Here is a 17,779-nt window from a genome sequence, read left to right on the forward strand (position 1 = left end):
ACAAATGGAGGTAGAAAGTTGTAAACAAATAAAAACTAGATCATACATACAACCCCGATTCCAAAAAAGTTGGGACAAAGTACAAATTGTAAATAAAAACGGAATGCAATGACGTGGAAGTTTCAAAATTCCATATTTTATTCAGAATAGAACATAGATGACATATCAAATGTTTAAACTGAGAAAATGCATCATTTAAAGAGAAAAATTAGGTGATTTTAAATTTCATGACAACACCACATCTCAAAAAAGTTGGGACAAGGCCATGTTTACCACTGTGAGACATCCCCTTTTCTCTTTACAACAGTCTGTAAACGTCTGGGGACTGAGGAGACAAGTTGCTCAAGTTTAGGGATAGGAATGTTAACCCATTCTTGTCTAATGTAGGATTCTAGTTGCTCAACTGTCTTAGGTCTTTCTTGTCGTATCTTCCATTTTATGATGCGCCAAATGTTTTCTATGGGTGAAAGATCTGAACTGCAGGCTGGCCAGTTCAGTACCCGGACCCTTCTTCTACGCAGCCATGATGCTGTAATTGATGCAGTATGTGGTTTGGCATTGTCATGTTGGAAAATGCAAGGACTTCCCTGAAAGAGACGTTATCTGGATGGGAGCATATGTTGCTCTAGAACCTGGATATACCTTTCAGCATTGATGGTGTCTTTCCAGATGTGTAAGCTGCCCATGCCACACGCACTAATGCAACCCCATACCATCAGAGATGCAGGCTTCTGAACTGAGCACTGATAACAACTTGGGTCATCCTTCTCCTCTTTAGTCCGAATGACACAGCGCCCCTGATTTCCATAAAGAACTTCAAATTTTGATTCGTCTGACCACAGAACAGTTTTCCACTTTGCCACAGTCCATTTTAAATGAGCCTTGGCCCAGAGAAGACGTCTGCGCTTCTGGATCATGTTTAGATACAGATGCTTCTTTGAGCTGTAGAGTTTTAGCTGGCAACGGCGGATGGCACGGTAAATTGTGTTCACAGATAATGTTCTCTGGAAATATTCCTGAGCCCATTTTGTGATTTCCAATACAGAAGCATGCCTGTATGTGATGCAGTGCCATCTAAGGGCCCAAAGATCATGGGCACCCAGTATGGTTTTCCAGCCTTGACCCTTACGCACAGAGATTCTTCCAGATTCTCTGAATCTTTTGATGATATTATGCACTGTAGATGATATGTTCAAACTCTTTGCAATTTTACACTGTTGAACTCCTTTCTGATATTGCTGCACTATTTATCAGCGCAGAATTAGGGGGATTGGTGATTCTCTTCCCCTCTTTACTACTAGAGCCACTGCCACTCCAAGATGCTCTTTTTATACCCAGTCATGTTAATGACCTATTGCCAATTGACCTAATGAGTTGCAATTTGGTCCTCCAGCTGTTCCTTTTTTGTACCTTTAACTTTTCCAGCCTCTTATTGCCCCTGTCCTAACTTTTTTGAGATGTGTTGCTGTCATGAAATTTCAAATGAGCCAATATTTGGCATGAAATTTCGAAATGTCTCACTTTCGACATTTGATACGTTGTCTATATTCTATTGTGAATACAATATGAATTTTTGAGATTTGTAAATTATTGCATTCTGTTTTTATTTACAATTTATATTTTGTCCCAACTTTTTTGGAATCAGGGTTGTAAAACAAAAGCAATCAATATTCAATTATGGGTTAATATATGTAATAGATATAATGTGTGGGGTGCTCATTCGTCATAAGCCATTTGCACGCCACTTCAGGTCCCATATAATACATTTTGTAAGTTTGCATTGTTTGTAATCGAACTAATTTCAGGTACCCTCGATCCTGAAGCCACCCTTTTCTAGTCCAGTCTCTAGTGGGGAAGAAAAGAAGCTAGAAAGATGCTTTTGTTTTATTACAGAGCAAGAGGAAATAACCCTCCTTGTAAAAGATGCATAAACTGAATGGTTAGGAAGAGTTCAACCCACTATGGTCAACTTTGTGCTCTTATACATGAAAATGAAGGGGTGCTAATAATTTTAAAACCACAATTTTGCAGAAAACAAAAGTAGATTGTTCTTTGGAGAAAGGTGCTGAAGGAGATGATTTTTTATTTAAAAATGTTTTAAAATAAAACTCCACTTCATTATGCACACCTGTTTAAGCTCATGATTCACTGAATGTATCTCAAACTGAAACAAACAAATTACCACTGCAAACAAGTGAAGTGTCTAAACTATTCAATTCAGGTACTTTCTCTGGAAGCCAGTTGATTATCAGATCAATAATAAGCTGACTGGTTACAACACATTTGCTTTAAACGAGAGGATAAACATTGTTAATTCCATGACGGTGAGTGTTATTTCTTTTATAATCTTTTTTTTTTTAAAGATTAGATTAGATAAAACTTTATTGATCCCTTTGGGAGGGTTCCTTCAGGGAAATTAAGATTCCAGCAGCATCATTATAGATAAACAGAGAAAAGAAATAGAGAAAACTTCTAGATAAATTTAAGTATTTACATATACAAATATATAAAAAGAATAAGATACGGGGAAGAGAGGAAGGGGGAGGGGGGGAAAGGTGGGGAGAAGGGGGGGGGGCGGTAGGAGAGATATTGCACATTGTCCGGTATTGCTTATTGTTAGGCTAGGCTACTGCTCCTTCCCATCCTGTCACCCCTCCCTCCCCCCCAAAGAGGAGTTGTACAGTCTGATGGCGTGAGGGACAAAGGAGTTTTTGAGTCTGTTCGTCCTGCACTTGGGAAGGAGCATTCTGTCACTGAACAGGCTCCTCTGGTTGCTGATGACAGTGTGCAGAGGGTGACTGGCATCATCCATGACGTTCAATAGTTCGTCCATAGACCTCTTCTCTGCCACCATCACCAGAGAGTCCAGCTTCGTGCTGACCACAGAGCCGGACTGCCTGATCAGTTTGTCCAGCCTGGATGTGTCCTTCTTGGATGTGCTGCCCCCCCAGCACACCACGGTGTAAAACAGGACACTGCCAACCACAGACTGATAGAACATCCACAGGAGTTTCCTGCAGATGTTAAGGGACTGCAGCCTCCTAAGGAAGTATAACCTGCTCTGTCCCTTCCTGTATAAGTGTTTGGTGTTGCAAGTCCAGTCCAGCTTGCTGTCCAGCCACAGCCCGAGGTACTTGTAGGAATCCACAGCCTCCACCTTGACTCCCTCGATCAGAACTGGTCGTGACCTTGACTTTGGGAGGTCCAGACCAATGACCAGCTCCTTGGTCTTCGAGGTATTGAGCTGCAGATGGTTCCTGTTGCACCACACAGCAAAGTCCCTCACCAGGCTCCTATACTCCTCCTCTCTGTCATCACTGATGCACCCAATGATTGCTGTGTCATCGGCAAACTTCTGAATGTGACACAGCTCCGAGTTGTACCAGAAGTCCACGGTGTACAGGGTGAAGAGAAGAGGGGCCAGCACCGTGCCCTGGGGCGCGCCGGTGCTGCTAATCAGTGTCAGACGTGATGTCCTTCAGCCTGATGTACTGCGGCCTGTCAGTGAGGTAGCTGGAGATCCAGGTGAGCAGGCAGGGGTCCACTCGCATCCTGTTCAGTTTGTCCTGAAGCAATAGGGGCTGGATGGTGGTGAAGGTACTCGAGAAGTCCAAGAAGAGGATCCTCACTGTGCCATTTCCCTTATCCAGATGCGAATGCGCTCGGTGTAGCAGGTAGAGGATGGCGTCTTCCACACCGACACCTGCCCGGTACGCAAACTGCAGACAGTCCTGGGCATGTTGTACCTGGGGTCTGAGGAGGCTGAGGAAGAGCCGCTCCAACGTCTTCATCAGATGTGAAGTGAGTGCCACTGGTCAGAAGTCGTTCAGCTCACTGGGCCGATTCTTTTTGGGAACTAGAACGATACATGTCATCTTCCAGAGGGTGGGCACTCTCCCCAGCTGCAGGCTAAGGTTGAAGATGCGTTGGAGTGGTTCACCCAGTTCAGCAGCACAGGTCTTCAGTAGTCGGGGACACACCTTGTCCGGGCCTGCTGCTTTCCTGGGGTGAAGCTTCCTCAGTTGACCTCTGGCCTGGTCTGCAGTAATGCATGGAGGAGTCTTTGTTGAGGTGGGGGCTGCTGTGATGACTGGGGGGAGGTGTGTTGAGGGAAGAAGGAGAGATGGCTGCAGTGAGGGAGAGGGTGGGGGGACGTGGGCTGGTTGAACCGATTGAAAAAAAAATCAGTCATTCAACTCATTCACCCTCTCCACTGTCCCCTCAATGACTCTGGTCTTTGTATTGTGGCCTGTGATTGTTTTCACACCTTCCCAGACCTCCCTCATGCTGTTCTCCTTCAGTTTCTGCTCCACCTTCCTTCTGTAGCTGTCCTTAGCTTCCCTCACGCAGCATTTTACCTCCTGCTGTGCTGCTTTCATCGCCTCCCTATCCCTGCTCCTGAAGGTGGCCTTCTTCCTGTTGAGGACAGCTTTGACCTCCTGTGTTACCCATGGCTTGTTATTAGGGTAACACCGTACAGTCTTAGCGGGGGAGACCACGTCTGCACAGAAGTTAAGGTAATCCGTCAGACAGTGTGTCAGCCCCTTTATGTCCTCACAGTGTGGGCTAAGCAGCACATCCCAGTCCGTGATGTCATAACAGTCCCTGAGGGCATCTTCCATTTCAGGGGACCACCTCCTGATGGAGCTAGTTGTTGCAGGCTGCCTTTGAACCAGGGGGGTGTACTTCAGAAGGGTGTACTGTAGAAGAACCAGGTTGTGGTCAGACTTCCCTTGTGTGGGGAGGGGTGTGGCTCTGTATGCATCCCTCACATTAGCATACAGCAAGTCAATTGTCCTGTTGTTCCTTGTTGGACAGTCCACAGCCTGGTAAAAAGCAGCCAAAGTAGAGTCCAAAGTAGCGTGATTAAAGTCCCCAGAAATGATAAATGCCTCAGGGTGCTGTGTCTGCAGCCTTGCTGTGACAGAGTGAATCCTCTCACATGCAGCAGCTGCATCTGCCCTCAGAGGGATGTAAACACGGATGGTGATCACGTGACTGAACTCCCTCGGCAGATAATATGGCCGCAGGCTAACGGCTAGCAGCTCCAAGTCCGGGCAACATAAAACTGTCTTTACGGAGAAATGACCCGGGTTACACCAGCGGTTGTTAACATAAATGATGAGTCCCCCACCTTTGCTTTTCCCGCATGTGTTAGTGTCTCTGTCGGCTCTCACAGCAGTGAATCCCTGCAGGTCCACGTTCGCATCCGGTACAAGGTGTGTTAGCCATGTCTCCATAAAGATAAATAAACTGCTCTCCCAGTAAATCCGCTGATTGTTCAGAGCAGAAAGCTCATCAACTTTATTCAGCAGCGAGTTCACATTCCCCATGATAACAGAGGGAATGGATGGTTTGTAACACTGCCAGTTGTCCGCTAGCCTAGCCTTTAGCTTAGCTCCAGCTTTGCAGCCCCTGGGTTTCCTCCTCAACTCGGCCAGGATGGGGTGTCATATCCCGGCTCGTCCCATTGTTTTCAGGGCCAGCAGCTCCTCTCTCTCAAATAAGTGAGAAAACTGGCTCCTGGTTGCATGTTAAAGTTAAAAATATCCATGCTATATAAGTAAAACACTGTCTTCGTAAAAAGAGCAGAAGAGTTAAAAAAAAAAGTGGAAAAAAAAGAGGTTTAAAAGAGCTAAAAACTACAGAGCTACTGGAGAGGCAGCCGTCTCACACAGCACCCATACTAGAAATGTGTCTAAAGAGACTTCATGGCTTTATAACAAATTTTCAAAAAGCATTTGATGCCCCAACACAAACTGTGGCACAACATACTGGAACAATGTGTTATCCAGGCAAATAAAAATGATTTTAGCTTTTAAATGAGTCAGAAATTATTCACTAAGCATGTCATTAAAGCAAAATCATATTTAAAACATTTTTACTGGAACGGATTAGATGACCTCCACAGGATATGATGAAAGTACATTGACATGCACTGTCCATTTTAGTAGGAACAGCTGTACTCCACTCATTTATGCAATAATCCAAATCAGTCAATCAGGTGGCAGCAGCACAATGCAGAAAATCATGCAGATACAAGTCAAAAACTTCAGTTATGGAGGAAGTGCGAGATATCTGTGACTGACCATCACATGGTTGTTGGTAACAGAAGGGCAGGTCTGGCCTGAGTTTCCCCAAAAGCATTGCAGCACAAAGATCATTAATTGGTAGCGCGAGCAGCACAACAAACGCTTTCTCCTTCCTGGTTAAGATGCTCTTAGCATTCATTAAGAGGCTTTTGGAAAACCCACCCCTGGAAATTTCACATACAACAATCTAGTTTATACAGAAAGGTGCAGGGACACAAACATCTTGTGAGCAGAAGGTCTGCAGGCTTAAACACCTTGTTAATGATAAGAGCTCCAAGAAGAATGACCAGGCTGGTCTGAGCTGACAAGAAGTGTATAGTAACTCAAATAATTGCTCTTTACAACCATGGTGAGCAGAAGAGCATATCAAATACACATCAAACCTTGAGGTGGATGAGCTACAACAGCAGAAGACTACATCAGGTACTACTCCGGTCAGTCAATAGAGGATATCATGGGCACCGACTCCCCAAAACTGGACAGATAAAGACTGGGAAAAGACCAGGTGACTCCCCCCGCCCTGAATCGGAGGCAAGTGTAGGATCTTACATCACAACTTATTTTACAGTTTAAACCATGGAAATATGGATTTCCTTTAGGCTTGCTGTACAACTGAAAGTCAGTAAACAGGAAAGAGCCATTTATTTTATAAAAAAAAAAAAAAAAAAACCACAGGATTGACATGCTAGAAGTAACTACACATTTGAAATTGTGAAACTGGTAAGACTTAATGCTAATCTTTATCACTCACAAATACAAAGCACATCTGTGCATGTATGATCCTCTCTGTGTGTATGCAGATAGACAGACAGACACTACAGCGGTGTATCTGCAGCACAGGAAAAACCTTGAGATCTGACCAAGCCTTGACAACAGTATGGATGGAATCACTCAACCTCAGACAGTGAGAGACTAGAAGTGCTCATCCTGTACAAAAGAAGCAAGACCAAGAAATGATTGACTTCATCTTTATTATACATATGAAACGTTTTTAAAAAGGCAGTTTATAATATGACCAGCAAGTGCAAACATTAGTCCAAGCAAATTAACCCAAAAATCAAAAGCATGCTATACCAAAAATGTGAGCACAGACTCTCATTAAATAAACAATGTAAATTACTGTTAAAAACAATGTTTAAAAAAAAAAAGCACCATAAAGGTGTCTTATTGAATGTTTTGCTATTAATCAGGGTGTTGTAACACAACTCCAAAAACATTACAGTGACATACAAAAAGTGTGTTTTTCCCACACCAGCATAAAAAAAATACATACTGTGGTAATGGCCTTGGCCGGGTATTTATTTATTTATATTAAAACATGCATGCAGGGCAGGTGAACATGTCCATGATCCTGCAATCCTGCATACACTTAAGGCACTTAACTATAGTATGTACAAACACTTTGGCCTTGGAGCACACTGTTGCATCTGGTGAGAATATGTCTGCACCCTCACTATTCCTGGCCGCGATTCTTCTTTTTCAGGACTTCAAGAAGAGACTCCGGCATTAGATAAGGCCTCTCTGCACTGCCGTCATTCCTCTCTAGGTCTTCCACTAGTCAAGATACAGAACACAAGCAAGGATATGAGATGGCAATGGAAAACAGCACCGTCTTTCTCTAGCCTTTCATTAAAAAGGAGAAATTAATAGCATTTTAAACTCTTGACTCTAATTTACAGATTCAATTCATAAGCAAATATAAAAACTCATCCTAATGTTTAATTAACCACTTTAGTTTGAAAGCAAAAAAGTTAACATTAAAAGGACAACAAGAAAAATCAATTAACATGTATACATTTTAATAGACAGATTAAAAAGGCACTACTCAGACAGTTAAAAGAGGAAAGTTGAGACGTCCTAGAGAAAAACAGGGCACATTCATTGGGGTTACAGTTCAAGGCAAAGTGGTGCTTTCTAAGGCTTGGTGTCTGGAAAAAGTGCAGCCATTACAATTCTACCCAGGGTCTCTCAAACTAAAGTCAGCCCAGCAGTACTTGTATTTAGTCAGAAATCAATCAATCAATAAAAAACAAAACACGCGTATCTAAATGCCAAGGACATTCAAAATCAAAACGTATGAATGAGCAATTATGGGTGCGAGCATTTGCATTAAAATTGAATTACAAATCCTGCAAAATTTAGCCTATCAGCTTATCAGCAGATTTCATTAATAGAAAACACACACAGTTACAAAGTAAATGCACAGTAGCAGCATATAATTCCTACTACAGAACAAGTGGCACCACAAGAAGGTTGAAGGCACACTTTCCTTAAATATTAAAACAACCTGCCATGGTATTGTCAAGTATAATTTCCATGCACCTTTTGTGCGATCACACCACCACTTGGGCACAAACAGAACAAACTGGAGTAATAAGCTCCTATCATTAAAAAGGGAGAGTGTTTGTTCAGTGTTTTTTTTTTTTTGTTTTGTTTTCCTTCCCCCACCAAGGAGTCATGTCTACAGTCTGTTTTGCAGTAATCGGCCACTTTTCAGCTTACCCCCCACCCACAACCAGCCCACTGAAGGGGCCCAATATTAGTTGCAGAAAGTGAAGCAAGTGAGACACGAGACAGTAAAAGTCCAGAGTTCTCAGAGATACTGGAAATAACCTACAAATCACTTACCTTATAAAACTGCATGGCAGCATCCATAAGAGAACAGATTTACTTGACATATGTCTGAGACTTTTGCACAGTTCTGTATACACTCGCTCACTTTATTAAGAACACTTACTTGTACACCTGGCGATTCATGGAATTATCCAATCGGCCAAGCATGTGGTAGCAGTGGAGTGCATAAAATGATGCAGATATAGACCTTCAGGTAGTGTTCACGTCAAACATCGGAATAGAAAATAATTGACCTCAGGGACTTTGACCATGGCATTGCACTGTACTGCTGTCACATGATTGGCTGACTGAATAATTGCATGAATGATCAGGGGTATAATTAGTCCCTATTAAAGTGGGTGGGGAGTGCATAGGAAGCATGGCAAGGAAGTAAAAATGGCTGCATAGAACACAGTTTTCAAAGAAACAGTATGGCTCGGACAAAAGTTCTTCAGCCGTGTAAAACGCTTCTGAGAAGTTGATGACATGCCAACTGAGAAACAACCTCCAAAGTGTTTCTATGGAAATGTTGTATAATTTGCTGCAACTTTTACCACTTCTATATTTTAAAGCTAGAAATTGAGGTAAAATCACTAAGTGCCATTTAATTAGGTCACACAGTTATTATAACAGTAACAGATTGAACAGACTGACAGATAGAGGTACCGATAATCTAGGTCATGATAGTCAAAAATGAAACTTGGACAGAATGACTAATCTTTGGAAGCTCAATGACACTGCATGCTAGTCTCATTCCATGGAGGCCTTTTGTGTTCTCAGTGGGACTTCTTCCTCCAGAGGCGAAGATGGAGAATTAACAGCAGGCTCCTCGGCGTTCTTCGACAGGATCTCGTGCAGCGTCGACGACATGTAATATGGTCGAGCCGCAGAGCCGTCGTTGCGCTCCAGGTCCTCGCCTTTTACGTGTGTGAATGTGAAGGTAGGACAGTGCATGTGTGCAATTTATGTTTGTATGCAAGTTGGAGTGTGTACAATGAGGAGTTAATAAAGGACAGCGAAGTTATGTTAGACGGAGTGTGGCCAGAGAAAACAGAAAAGGGAGTGAAGGGAAGAGAGGGACAGACAAACAAGGAAGAGAAAAAAAAAAGGAGCAACAGGAAAGTTAGAATCATGCTAAAAGGCAGCAGAGTAGCATGTTAGTTAAATGGCACAGCTCAATTGTGAAAAGATAGATAGTGAAAAGGACCTAAGAAACCACTTTGTAAAATTTTTCATTTAGAGCCTGAATAAATTCTCCACATTTAGTGCCATCATCAGTTGGTTCACCATTAATACACACATGGGTACGACAGAATAATAGTAACCCACCAAAATGTTTAACAATTACAGTACAAGATAAATGCATACTGAAGCATTTGGTTCAGGAGATAAAGACCTTATATAACACCATAACATGTATAGAACCAGATGATCAGTGCATGCTTAGTAACATGGTACAGTAATGAAATGTATTAAATTTTATCCAGTACTCACAGAAGCAAAGGAAGAGTGTGTCGACACACATGGCATACACACTGAAGAAGCCATGGGCAATAAAGTAGGAGCCCACAACGATGGTCTGTGTAAGCAAAAAAACACACACACTTACACACTTGAACATTCCCTTTTTTTTTTCCCCTTTAGTTTTTGCTTCCAAAAATAACTTTTCAACCTGGGGCTCATGAGAAGTGCTCAAGGAAGTCTTAAGAAAACAGTTTCCATGTTGTTTCACCATTGGACCAATACAAGAATAAAATCAACCAGGTTACTTGCTTTTACTTTCCTCGGGGTTTTGTAGCATCCATACAGAACCCGATGGAAACCGAGGCACTGCATTTATACGTTTCACTATATTTTCACTACAGTGGAAACCTACAACCATGAACATTTCTCTCTGAAAAAGTCTGCCTATTTCTTAAAGGACGAATACAGATTTAGAACTTGATCTGCAAATTCCTTTTGACTAAGGAATTCAAACATTTGTGGCAGAGTGGGCATGATTGAGCATTAGCTGTGGGCAGAGAGGAGCCAGGTAGAACTAGCAGGTAACACGTGAGGAGTTTCATCTGTGTTTGATTACTGGTATGTTACTTGTGTGTGCGCCTTGTGTTCTTTCAGAGAGAAGCACGGTGTGTGTGTGTAAAATAAAGTTGCTGATAAGTTCTCCAAATTGAAAATAAAGCACAAGCGAGTTGTCAAGCCTGTCACCCAGTTCCTCATTCCCCAAGCTGTAAGAGTGCTACAACAATCTAAACATTTACCTAAACGTTTACTGTGAGCCCCGACCACCACCCTTACACTTCCAAAACACACTTTCCACTGATTACAGATGCAGCTGGAGATTGTTTCTTTATTGTATTGCAAAGGCTAAACAAAAAGTGACTCAGTATGTTAGAAGTACTATTCGCTCACCAGAATGGGCACCCAATAATAGTGCAAATTGGGTACAAAATCCACTCCTTTTGCTCTTCCAGAGAAGAAGAAGAAGGAAATGACACCTGAATAAAATGGAGAAAAAGCAATACTGAATACTGGATAACTGAATAAAATCAAAAGATCTTATTGCATATCACTGGTAGCATGGGTTAAAATGAGAGAATATCATAAGGAAGACATTAATATCACGATTATTAAAAAGGAACCACCATCCACTTGCCTACAATGCCCACAATAAGGAGCTTCCCCAGAAACAACAAGAAGTCTGTGACCTTGTCCAAAACAGCCACCCTAAAAAAAATTTAAAAAAAAAACAAAAAAACATTGAGAACAGAGGTTAGAAGAAAGAAAACAGCCACTAACTTGTCTATTTTTTCCCTTGTCGTTGTTTATTATGCTTGCTTTGCCCACCTGATCACATTTCTCATCAATAGAAAGAAGGCGTCTCGGGCTGAAGTGCAGAAATTTTTACCGTAAATGGCCACCTGAGGGAGCACACAAATCTGTTTATAGGTTGTTCTCGCAAAATACAGATCACACTACTCTAAATCCAGTAGTCTTAATTTGTCTTGGATAAACACATTAATCAGGTCTTTAAACCAAATAATACATGGAGAATAATAAACTGTCCAATAAGATCTCTAATGTGCAATAAAATATTAAAATGATCCAAGAATCTTTAAACTTTACACCTGATCCCAAAACTAGGATTACACAATTCGTAAATTCCCAGATGTCTAATGTTTCATACATCACTAGATGAGCAAACTAATCTAGCAGGCTAGTTACTGTAACTTACAGGCAGACACAACTGGGATTTCAGTATCTGAATTTCACTTTGTATCATCAAAGTGAAATTGGGTGGCACGGTGGTGTAGTGGTTCGCACGGTCGCCTCACAGCAAGAAGGTCCGGGTTCGAACCCAGTGGCCGGCAAAGGCCTTTCTGTGTGGAGTTTGCATGTTCTCCCCGTGTCTGCGTGGGTTTCCTCCAGGTGCTCCGGTTTCCCCCACAGTCCAAAGACATGCAGTTAGGTTAACGTGGGGCGGCCTTGGGCTGAGGTGCCCTTGAGCAAGGTACCTGACCCCTGACTGCTCCCCGGGTGCTCTGGTGTGGCTGCCCACTGCTCTGAGTGTGTGCGCGTGTGTATGTTCACTGCTTCAGATGGGTTAAATTCAGAGGATGAATTTCACTGTGCTTGAAGTGTGCATGTGACGAATAAAGGTTTCTTCTTCTTCATATTCTCAATGATCTATTCATCTGTAGCCAAAGGTGTCAAAATATACTATAACCACCATTAATTTGCTCATCACCAACATAACCCAAGATAGCTAGCTAGCAGACTTAGCATCAAGATTGTGCCTAAAGCTAATAATCTCTCACGTGTTTGAAAAGTTGTGGAAAGATTTGTGCTGCGAGCTCTTTGAAACAGGTTCCATGTTATCACTACTTTAGATAAAAGCTCACAGCTTGTGCATTTCTATTAGTTTGCATCTGTAAGTTTACAAAATCAGAAAAAAGGCAAAATGTAGAAAATGAAAGTAGTGGCAGCTTGGAAAATGCAAAGGGTCAGGAACACATACCATGATGTAAGCATTCCGGTTGATGAACTTGATGAATTTCTCCAGGCACCAGAAGCAGCACTTGAGGCAGCAGAGAAAGAACTTGGCAACTTTATTCTTTGCCACTGTCGAGACAAACCCAAAAAAAAAAAACACACACACACAGCTCATGGGTGTAAAAACCTCTACTTTGTTTGGCTGTTAAATGACAATGAATTAAACTATTCATTGCATCAAATGGGCTGGGGGGAGGAAGAAAAAGAAAAAAAAAAAAGCCAAAACACGTGAAAATTTGCTGATGAGATCATGAAGGTTTTGCAGGCAATGTAGGTGCTTGCAGTTTACCTTTTAGTTTGTGGTCCAGGTACTCCAGCAGAACCCTGATGACCTGGACGATTGCCAAGAGGAGAGAACCAAATGCAAGAGAGCCTGTATGATACCTATTGACACATGCACACAAAAAATATAAAATAAAGACAGGAACATAACTGGTCTGATGTCCTGACCCATTAAACACAGCTTCCTGTTTCCCCGTGATCCACCACACCTGCTCATTCCCAACAACTATTATGGGTTCTGACATCACTCCGTGCAGGAGGCCAATACCCTATTGGATTTATATGGGGAAGTGGGTAATTTAATTATTCCACTTGCATCTCAGGGATTTAAGTCAATAAGCCAAAGGTTTGGGTGGGTGGGTGGGTTTTTATAATAAATAAATAAAACAAAAACACACACACACACACACACACACACACACACACACACACACACACCTGAGAGAATTCACACATTGATAAAAATTCCATTCCATCCTATGGGAAGCACCATCACACACACCGATTTGTAAGAAGACTTGGGTTTAAAAAAATAAATAAATAAAAAATAAAATTTACACACCCCCACACACTTTTATAGACGTATAGCCCATGTCCTTTTTAAGTACACCTACTAATGATCTGGTGCAGCACATGTGGCCTGTGGCCTACAAGTGGTCATCATAAAAAGGTCACAATTATCAGTTTGCAAGTTTAACAAACAAACAAATAGCATTCGCTTCAGGCAATCAGGCTCATGTCCCACCTCTCTTTTAAATAAATTCATGTCAAAGGGGAGGGGAACTACCAGTGACTTAACACTATCTGCTAAATATGCCCATTTTGAAAAAAGCCCATGGCCATCATTTTACTGACCGTACAGATGAAGCAAAACCTTGGCACAGTTTGTCCAAGCCTTAGGACCTGGGTAAAATGCATTTTCTCAAAAGCTGTTTTACTTGTGATGGAGTGTGATGTTTTACATTCAGTCCAAAATTTCCAGAGCTGGGTTGAGGTCTGATGACTACAAAGGCAATAAGATACAATTTAAAATCCCTCTCATACCATCAAACCACTTTGTGAGCCCTCTTTCCCTGTTGAAGAAGACGTATTTATCCCATTAAGATATAAATATTTCCTCATAGGATGAAACTGGTCAGTCAAAATGATTTTGTATGGATTTCTAGTGATGTTTTGCTCGAAAGGGACAAGTGGACCTATATTTTTCCAGGAAAATGCCTCCCGCGACACAGAGCCATTGCTTTTTTCTTTAATTAACCTACTGTCTGTATAAACCAGGATATGCATGTCTAAGTGGAACAAAAACTGCACTATAAAGACCAAACAAGGCTACAAGGTAAACCAAACAAAATCCTGTAACAGTTTCATTTTATTTATATTTCTAGACCTGGGGAAAGACATTCTCTCATTCTGTCACATACCTGAGAGCTCTGCCAAATGAGGCAAACACTGGGCAGGCAGGCATATCATGAGACTTGTTGAACGCCCAGTAATAGGAAGCAAAGGCACCCGCCAGAGTCATCTGACCCAAGGCTGTCACAAAGTTGGCACACCAGAAGAAGAGGAAAACGTTGTAGAACTGGAAGAAGATGAGGTACTTGTGGTAGGCAGATTCGCCACCGTAGAAAGCGAAAAGGCACTGAGAATTTGGGCACTCTTTCTGCATCTTAGAGGTGGTGTAGTTCTGAAACCATATCAAAAACTCAATTATATTTCCCATTTGATTTCCTTACACTTGTATGGATATTACACTGGTTCCTACTGCTCCATTTTTTTTGTTGGAGCAAGAAAAAAACGCAACAAACCCAACCAGTACTTACGTCAGAAGTATAAAAGCAGGAAAAACAAAAATAATTTGTGCTGATTTGTGCAGGCTTGATTTTTGATATGATAGCAATACATCAATGTGTGTCTACGGCAGAGCGTGATATTGGAGACGTATCCATATATTACACACACAACCAGTTTTATTCAATTTCTTTTTATAGGAGAACCACCTTAGAGGTCAATCAGTCTACCTTTACGTTTCACCAGATTTTCCAAAAATGTTACAAAAAAAAAAAAAAAAAAGATATTCTGAGGACAGAACTATTGATTTCTGTTTCCTTTTAGTTTATCCATTACACACGACAAATTTAATATCAGTTGCAGTTACTCCAATGTAACAATCAGCCATCCAACATTATCTGTGCACTAAGACACTCACCTCAGGGTTGCAGGTATTCCTTGAATAATTACACGCAGTCTGATTAAACACCTTGTACACTGCCTCATTGGATGTAGAGAGGAAGCTGAACAAAGTGGTCAAGGTCTTTTTTGTCAAAGTCTTGGAGAGTTATAATGACCGTTAAAGCACGTTGCTAAAAACAAAAATTTGAGCTTTTCTTAAATCCAGTTGACACCTACTTTAACATTCCAGAGGTTTTTTTTTAGGTAAGGAATAAAACCAAACTGGGCATGCGCAACATTATCACTACATTACAGCAGGTCATATGATCTAGAAACTATACATTATCGTTCCCTCACCAGCGTCTCCACTTCCTTCCTCTTGAAGTAAATAAGGGCCCCCCCAAAAAAGCCCAAACACTCCACCCCACACACACCCTGGTACCAAAAAGCCACAAAGCTTTCATGTTGGAGCAAATCCGTAGGAAAATCCACTACACAGTAAACATAAAATCACCTAAAACATGTTTTATGAGCAATCACATGTGCATCATGCGTCACAATCCTCACTATTCTGAACTGAAAGTCTTTTCTTCGGCTGAACTGTTAGTATTTTATTCTGACTATGACGAAACGGCTTTAGACTTTGACCCAACAACTTACCATCTACTGTTAATTACAAGATGGCACTGACCTAATTCTGACATAAATTGTTCTCACTTACTGTTAGCCAGTTCAGTGCTCATGATGCAAAACCCAAACGGGGGCCAGGATAACAAGGCATGGAAGTCATGGAATCATGTATGAAAAAAGGCAGAGCTGAAGGATACACAGCTGTGATAGCCCAGTACGCAATGACTACGGCTAGGAGAAGGAAGGTTATCAGAGGGTAAAACAGCGATGACATCACATGACCGATGGCCCTGTAAAAGAGAAGTGCTTAAGTTTTAGTTGTACAGCCTCAATTTTATTACACACACACACACTAATTGTCAAGAAATTGTCTTTAATGTAGTTATATAGTTCTATGCGTTTAATATCCAAGTACACTCCATCATTGCTTTGCGTAGCTGAAAGACAACTCCACCCAAAACACTAACGTATAGTTCTAGAAAAGGAAGGGGTGTTGGAAAGTGAACTGTCATCTTTGCTAGAGTGATACTGCATTTATAATCAGAACACAAGCTCAATATTCCATAGTTGTTTTTTGCCCTTACAAAATACACACAAAGGAAAGGAAAAAAAAAAATTGTACCAAGGGGGTTGAAAAATAGTTATTGAAACAGTAGCTATGAAACACAGTCAGTCAGTCATAGTATTTATAGTAGAAAGCAGTAGAAATAGTGATTGAGTCTTCTTCGCCTTATTATGCTAACCATTTTCATTGTAACCCCCAGTTCAAATAGGACTATAAATAATCCTAGTGAAATAAATAAGAAATATTTATGAATAAATAGCAATAAACACATAAATAAGGCACAGTCATTAATAAATACACTTATTAGAATCCACTTAGTACAAGTTTCTATGCTTTTAATGGTGTTTGAACCATCCCTTTAATTTAATGATATTGTCCCAGTTATGCACGAGCTAGTTCTGGGCACTAGCGGCGGACGCTGGCAGGAATCACTGCGGGTCAGCGCGGGATGTAGACCTCTTGAATGGTATACAAGTGGGTTGCATTTGACATCTCTAGTGTAGTTCGTCGGCGGTCAACCCGGCAGCATCTTGGTGGTGATCTTGATGGGAGTGCTTTGAAGAGTGTTTTGGTGAGTTTTACTTTTTTTGTATGTTCAACGAGTTGAACGAATGTATTACAATGTAATAAGCTAGCGAGGTGAAGCCTATGTTTATATTTGTTAAAACACAGTTATTTAAGGTGTTTTCACTAGCTTCTGAATGTTTTGTGTTAAAGGGATAGTTCGGGATTTTTGACATGAATCTGTATGGCATCCCCATCAATAGTGTCGTGCAAACACACTGACTTACCCCTGACAGCATCCTGTGAGTCCAGTTCTTGTCCAGTTTTGGTCCAGACGAAAGTAGTCCGGCAAGTTTGTTGGGGTCACGAAAGTAAAACGTTTTTCGTCTCAAAACAGCATGTGTTCAAAAGAGTGATATATTTGCATCACAAAACCATTGCCAAATAAAAAGTCAGACCTCGAAATCACTTGGCACTATTTTCTCTCCCTCGGTATCACTGCGCGCTGTCATGTTGACATCTGTGCAGGAATCAACACCTTTCCCATTGTTTGGCAGTGATTAGGAGTTCAGATCAGCGGCACTAACGAGCTAATTTGAGAGCAAGAACAGCGACAAATTTATCACCTTCTATAACCTATACAATAATATATTTGTGAAAATGGTGCGCACTTGCGACTATCCAGGCTGTAGCAACAAAGATGTGGCTGAATCTCCGCACACATTTCACAGTCGTAGTCAGACATGTTGTCGCTAACTTTGCTAGCAGTAAACAATGTAGTGATGTGTCGGTCGCGAATGATCCGGTTCAAAGAGCTGGCTCTTTGAAGTGAACGACGGGAGCCGGCTCTTCGGTGGGAGCCGAGTTGGGG

At 41.5% G+C, this 17,779-nt stretch overlaps 1 protein-coding gene across 4 annotated transcripts in view; it reads right to left on the reverse strand.

The window, feature by feature from the left end:
* Nucleotides 1-7,046: 7,046 nt before the first annotated feature.
* The window catches only part of LOC132868573 (choline transporter-like protein 2), a 112,216-nt gene continuing 101,483 nt past the window's right edge, over nt 7,047-17,779 (reverse strand). For 3 of the 4 annotated variants that reach the window (XM_060901559.1, XM_060901556.1, XM_060901558.1), the window contains 10 exons: nt 16,037-16,129; nt 15,247-15,331; nt 14,462-14,724; nt 13,048-13,142; nt 12,724-12,827; nt 11,553-11,626; nt 11,362-11,432; nt 11,118-11,203; nt 10,200-10,284; nt 7,047-7,646 (listed from right to left, as the gene is read on the reverse strand). In XM_060901559.1, the coding sequence (XP_060757542.1) occupies nt 7,546-7,646; nt 10,200-10,284; nt 11,118-11,203; nt 11,362-11,432; nt 11,553-11,626; nt 12,724-12,827; nt 13,048-13,142; nt 14,462-14,724; nt 15,247-15,331; nt 16,037-16,129 (1,057 nt within the window). In that variant the 3' untranslated portion in view covers nt 7,047-7,545. Of the gene's footprint in view, nt 7,647-7,870; nt 9,623-10,199; nt 10,285-11,117; nt 11,204-11,361; nt 11,433-11,552; nt 11,627-12,723; nt 12,828-13,047; nt 13,143-14,461; nt 14,725-15,246; nt 15,332-16,036; nt 16,130-17,779 lie in introns of those variants that run through there. The other variant, XM_060901560.1, reaches the window with a different exon arrangement.

Source organism: Neoarius graeffei, chromosome 20 (genome assembly GCF_027579695.1).
Source record: "Neoarius graeffei isolate fNeoGra1 chromosome 20, fNeoGra1.pri, whole genome shotgun sequence".
In the NCBI taxonomy this organism is placed as follows: domain Eukaryota; kingdom Metazoa; phylum Chordata; class Actinopteri; order Siluriformes; family Ariidae; genus Neoarius; species Neoarius graeffei.